Source organism: Budorcas taxicolor, chromosome 11 (genome assembly GCF_023091745.1).
Source record: "Budorcas taxicolor isolate Tak-1 chromosome 11, Takin1.1, whole genome shotgun sequence".
Taxonomy (NCBI): domain Eukaryota; kingdom Metazoa; phylum Chordata; class Mammalia; order Artiodactyla; family Bovidae; genus Budorcas; species Budorcas taxicolor.
The window spans coordinates 69,615,796-69,621,795 of NC_068920.1; the positions used below are offsets into that span (position 1 = coordinate 69,615,796).

The following is a 6,000-nucleotide window of genomic DNA, read 5'->3' on the forward strand; positions in this document are numbered from 1 at the left end:
TGTCTGCCCATGATGTGGGAGACTCGGGTTCAATCCCTGGGTAGGGAAGATCCCCTGGAGAAGGAAATGGCAACCCACTCCAGTACTCTTGCCTGGAGAATCCCATGGATGGAGGAGCCTGGTAGGCTACAGTCCACGGGGTCGCAAAGAGTCGGACACGACTGAGCAACTTCACTTCACTTCACTCCTAACAGCACAAAACACTGGACTTGTCTATCAGGAGACAAGTGATTCCGACGGAGCTAATTTTGGGCAGATGAACCTAAACTTTCCCTGCCTCAGACTATAACCCAGAATATATAAAATGATAGAGATTTCAGAAGAGTTCAAATGAAGGCCTTTTCAAAAAACTCTAAAATTCAAGCTTCAACCTTCTCTCCTAATTCTTCCTTCAAGGATCAACTTTTAAGAGTTTAAGAGTCACTGCTCTATGTTCCCAGGTGGCACTAGCAATAAAGAACCTTCCTGCCATTGCTGGAGACGTAAGAGACATGGTTTAAAAGATGTTTACAAAATATTCTTTCTGATTCTGTTCCTATTTCCCAAATGTAGCTGGAATCAAACAGCTTTGCTCACCTAAGTTCAGTTCAGTTAGGTTGCTCAGTCGTGTTCAATTCTTTGCGACCCCAGGAACTATAGCATGCTAGGCTTCCCTGTCCATCACCAACTCCCAGAGCTTGCTCAAACTCATATCCATTGAGTCGGTGATGCCATCCAACTATCTCATCCTCTGTAGTCCCCTTCTCTTCCTGCCTTCAATCTTTCCCAGCATCAGGGTCTTTTCCAGTGAGTCAGTTCTTTGCATCAGGTGGCCAAAGTATTGCAGTTTTAGCTTCAGCATCAGTTCTTCCAATGAATATTCAGGACTGATTTCCTTTAGGATTGACTGGTTAGAACTCCTTGCAGTCCAAGAGACTCTCAAGAGTCTTGTCCAATACCACAGTTCAAAAGCATCAATTCTTCAGCACTCAGCTTTCTTTATAGTCCAACTCTCACATCCATACACGACTACTGGAAAAACCATAGCTTTGACTAGACGGATCTTTGTTGGCAAAGTAATGTCTCTGCTTTTTAATATGCTGTCTCGGTTGGTCATAGCTTTTTTTCCAAGGAGCAAGCGTCTTTTAATTTGATGGCTGCAGTCACCATCTGCAGTGATTTTGGAACCCAAGAAAATAAAGTCTCTCACTGTTTCCATTGTTTCCCCATCTATTTGCCATGAAGTGATGGGACTGGATGCCATGATCTTAGTTTTCTGAATGTTGAGTTTTAAGCCAACATTTTCACTCTCATCTTTTCTCCAACTTTTTTTACTGCTCACCTAATCCGGGAGACTGAACAGACTGTTTCCAAACAGGGAAAGGAGTATGTCAAGGCTGTATATTGTCACCCTGCTTATTTAACTTATACGCAGAGTACATCATGAGAAACCCTGGGCTGGTAGAAGCACAAGCGGGAATCAAGATTGCTGGGAGAAATATCAATAACCTTAGATATACAGATGACACCACCCTTATGGCAGAAACTGAAGAGGAACTAAAAAGCCTCTTGATGAAAGTGAAAGGGGAGAGTACTTCAGGGCCACTTCATGAGAAGAGTTGACTCATTGGAAAAGACCCTGATGCTGGGAGGGATTGGGGGCAGGAGGAAAATGGGACGACAGAGGATGAGATGGCTGGATGGCATCACCGACTCGATGGACATGAGTTTGGGTCAACTCTGGGAGTTGGTGATGGACACGGAGGCCTGGCGTGCTGCGATTCATGGGGTCGCAAAGAAGTCAGACACAACTGAGAGACTGAACTGAACTGAACTGAACTGAAACTCCAGCTTCCGCAACTGCTGAGTTAAGGCCTGACTCAATTCTGCCCCCACTGGTAATTTAGAGGAAATACACCCAAGCGTCCCTGAGGCACTTCACTCGCTGAAAGGTAGCTGCAAGTGCAGAGAATCTCACAATAAAGAACTTTTTACGTTGTTGTGCTTAATCATCACAACTTCCTAAAGCCTAAAGTGGAGAAACTTGACGTTTATCACTCTTGTTTTACAAATTTAAAAAAAAAAAAAAGGTTGGCGGTCCAAAGAACCACAGTGACTTGCTCAGGGTCCTGTGGTTAATAAACCACAAAACAGAGATTAGAACTCATTTCTACATAACTTGGGTAATTCTTTTTACAACCTGGGACTAAAGGGATGACCACTCCCCATTCCAGGCCAGTAAAAGGTTCCAGTCCTAGCTTTCATCCTCTGGCTTGGGGGAGGGTAAATTTGTGGACCTAGATTCCATCCTCTGAACAAGGAGTGAGTAAATTTAGAAGTCCTGGGGCAATACTTCACCCAAACGAGAAGACCGCCTCTGAATTAATAACCCTCCAGCTTAAAGGAAATCAACCTTGAATATTCATCAAAAGGCGGGCTGCTGAACCTGAAGCTCCAACACCTTTGGCCACCTGATGCAGAGTCAGCGCATCAGCAAGACCCTGATGCTGGGAAAGTCTAAAGGCAAAAGCGGTGGCAGAGAATGAGACGGTAAGATAGCATCACCAATTCGTGCATGCTTAGTTGTTCAGTCGTGTCCAACTCTGCTACCCCATGGACTGTAGCCCATGAGGTTACAACCAGGCTCCTCTGTCCATGAAATTTTCCAGGTAAGAATACTGGAGCAGGTTACCATTTCCTGGGGGGGGGGGGGGGGGGGGGGGTCTTCCCGACTCAGGTAATTTAGTGGAATTACCTAAATTTAGAGAAATCACACATCTTTTGCGTCTCCCGCATTGGCAGGCAGATTCTTTACCACTGAGCCACCTGGGAAGCCCCAGCATCACCAACTTAATGGACATGAATTTGAGCAAACTCTGGGAGACAGTGAAGGACAGAGGAGCCTGGCATCCTGAAGCTGCAGAGTCGGACACGACAACAGCAAGCTTTGAATTCTAGGACTTGCCAAGAAATGACAGTCTTCCACAAGGGTTAACTCACTTCTTGGGCAAATAAGCCGAAAGCTAAGGTCCTGCCTCTGACAGACAGGTACTCAACTAAACGAGATGCCGTCTGCTCCCTACTCCAGTTTGAGGCAGGGAAACTTCGTGTTATATTGGAATTCATCTGCCACGGCTCTGAAAACACTGTGATGGCAACCCACCATCCTCTCCTTCGCTCTCAGGATCAACCAGAAAGAGTATGAGCAGGTCGTCCCACAGAAAGATAATGTCAAAACATTTTCCCCAAAATGTGTTCCCACTAAGACAGAAATTTCAAGTATGTAATTGAGCAACGTTCCGTCATTGACTCACAGATCTGGACACCCTCCACCCCCGCCCACCCCTTCGTCTCAAATCCTAGCTGAGGCCCAGGGCAGGAGCCAATCCCGCAATCTCGAGCATTTCAGAAACTCAATTCTCCCCCAGAGAGCGCCTGGGGCCCTGGCTAGCCCCACCCCCACTCCATACCCAGAGGCACAGAGAGCGAGGCTCCCCGGCGTAAAAGATCTGGCCCGAAAAAGAGCTCGGATCTGGGGGCACTGCTGAGAGAGAAAGTGGGCAGACTGGTCGAGGCCTACAACTGAAAAAGGCTCGTTTCCAGAAAGACAAAAATCCCCAGGAAGACGGCAAAGGAACGAGGGGGTTGTGGAGTTGGTCCTCTTGGAGAAACTTTTGGGAACATCAAAAGTAATATCCAAAGTCCGGCCCCCATTTGGAGGCAGGACCGGGGGTGGGATACTCGAGGCGGGGCGGTCCGGGGCCAGACGCTGGGGAGGAGGGGAGGAGGGGGTGTATGTCCCTAGCCGAGCCTCGGTTCCGGGCGCCTCAGTTCCGGAAAAGGGGCGCGGCGGGCGAAGTTCCTCTGCCCATTTTCCAGCTTCTTCCCGTGTGGTCTTTTCCCACGAGGCCGTGAGGAACGCTAGAGGGAATCGTAGGTCCCCGAAATGCCGTCTTTAGCGCCGGAGGAGCCCAGGCAGCCGAGTCTTCTCCCCCGACCCCGCCACGATTCTCCCCACGTGCTCCGGCCGGAACACAGGCTGCGAACGGGGGGTTCCTCCCACGTGGAACCTGCAGTCACAGACTACGTGCAGGGTGGCCCGCCCCTCCAGGGGCGGGGGGTGGGGGGAAGCGCGAGCGCGAGTGCGCTCGGGATAGCAGAGAGGGAGAGGCGCGCGGTGCGCGAGCCCCGGAGCCTCGCAGGCGCGCACACGCCTGCCGGTGCCTAGCGGACGTGGCTCCTCCAGCCCAGGGCTTTTCCCCGCCGTCCTGGTATTTTCCGCGTCCGCGGCCCAGAATGGGGAGAAAGCGGGTCCCCGCACGGTCTAAGAGGAGATTCCTAGTCGGCCGGGACCCCGGAGAGAGAGCCGCGGACTAAGTAAGGTTCTCAGAGGCGAGCCAGGCGCCCCTTGCTTACCTTCTGCACTTGGTCGTGGTTGAGCTCCGTAAAGAAGTAGGCGAGCAGATGTGAGGCAATCATCCTGCCAACTCCCGACGGAACAGAGTTGGGAAACCGAGGCCGGAGCGCGTGCGGGGTAGGAGAGTGCGGCGATCGGACCGCTTTGTACCTGGACTTGGCGGCCCGGCCGGGATTGGTGAGTCCGGGAGTCACACAAAGAAAGCACACGATGGCGCGCCCGGCTGGAGGGTTTCGGGTCTCTAAAAACAGGTTTTGGTAGTCGCAACTGCTGAAAGACCAAGAATCACTCCAGGCGACGTGTTGGGATGTCCCACTGTCAAAGTATTAACTTCAGCCACAAGATCCCTAAGGCTCAACTTGAGAAAGAATCGAAGTCCGGCTTCACTAGGGCGACCGGACCTCTCTGGCTCATACGTGGGCTGCGTTCGCCCGCGGATCCTCTCGGCTAGGTGTCACGGCGGTGCTAGCGGCGGGCTGGGACTCCTGTGCTGGAGTTTCGTGCAACAATGTGGCTTATTGAGGGATTGCCGGCTCGCGGGCCGCCGGGTCAGTGACGCGCGCACGCCCATTGGCTGCGCGGGGAGGGTGTGTGCGCCTACGGGCCGCCCCCCGCCGCGGCGCAGCCAGTCGGAGCTTACGGCCCGCGGGCGCGGCGGCTCAGACACGGAGTGGGCCAGCTGAAGGGGCGCGCCTGGGGCTGGGGGCGGGGCCAGGAGCCGAGGATGAGACGTGTGGTCCGTGGCAAGAGGCTGCGGCGGAAAGGCGCATGAGCCAACGCCGCGTCAGGCTCAGCTATGGGTGGGGGGTGCATGATCACAGACCCGGGGTGTGGGGTGACTGGAAAGACGGGTCAGCGGACCTGCACACGCCCTGGGCGGGGAGAAAGACACTGTCTGGCATCTCGGGGTCATGTGAGGGGCCTCTGCTACCCGGTCCCATTTCTGAAGCATCTTAATTCTCACCTATTGTGGCTCCAGGCGTCCGCGCAATGCTGACGCAAAGTTAGCCGCCACAACTACTGCTTTACTTTATGCCAAGCTTCACAAAATTGAATGGATGTGAGTTTTACTGACCTTGTTTTACAGATGAGGATACAGAGCCCTTAAGAAACTTGCCCAAGATCTCACAGTTAGTGAGTGGCAGATAAAGGAAGGAACCCACGTCCTCTGACTTTGAGGCCCTGTTCTTTTCCTGATTAGTTACCCCATCCAGCCATTCTAAGAGCCAGGAAGTGGAAAGCAGAAAAGAACTTTTGTCTGCAACTGTGGGACTGATGCGTGAGTGAAACTGGGTGGGTGGTAAGTGTGTAACCAAATGACCCTGGCCATGTGTGGAGTGGGGTGGCTTAGGGATTCAGAGACAAATAGGAGCCACAGCTAATGTCCAGCATCAAACGTTTTTTTCCTTTTTCTAGAAATTTTATTGAAATATATTTGATTTACCATGTTGTGTAGATTTCTGCTGTATGGCAAAGTGATGCTGTTATACATGTCTGTTTTTTTTCCTATTCTTTTCCATTATGCTTTATCACAAGATATTGAATATAGTTCCCTGTGTTATACAGTTGGACTTCATTGTTTATCCATACTATATATAACAGTG

The 6,000-nt window shown here is 51.3% G+C and overlaps 1 protein-coding gene across 1 annotated transcript in view; it reads right to left on the reverse strand.

The window, feature by feature from the left end:
- HK2 (hexokinase 2) overlaps nt 1–4,878 on the reverse strand; it is a 69,055-nt gene extending 64,177 nt beyond the window's left edge. Inside the window, exon 1 of the mRNA XM_052647663.1 lies at nt 4,396–4,878. Coding sequence (XP_052503623.1) covers nt 4,396–4,458 — 63 coding nt within the window. The 5' untranslated portion in view covers nt 4,459–4,878. The remainder of the gene's footprint in view (nt 1–4,395) is intronic.
- Between the last annotated feature and the right edge of the window lie 1,122 nt (nt 4,879–6,000).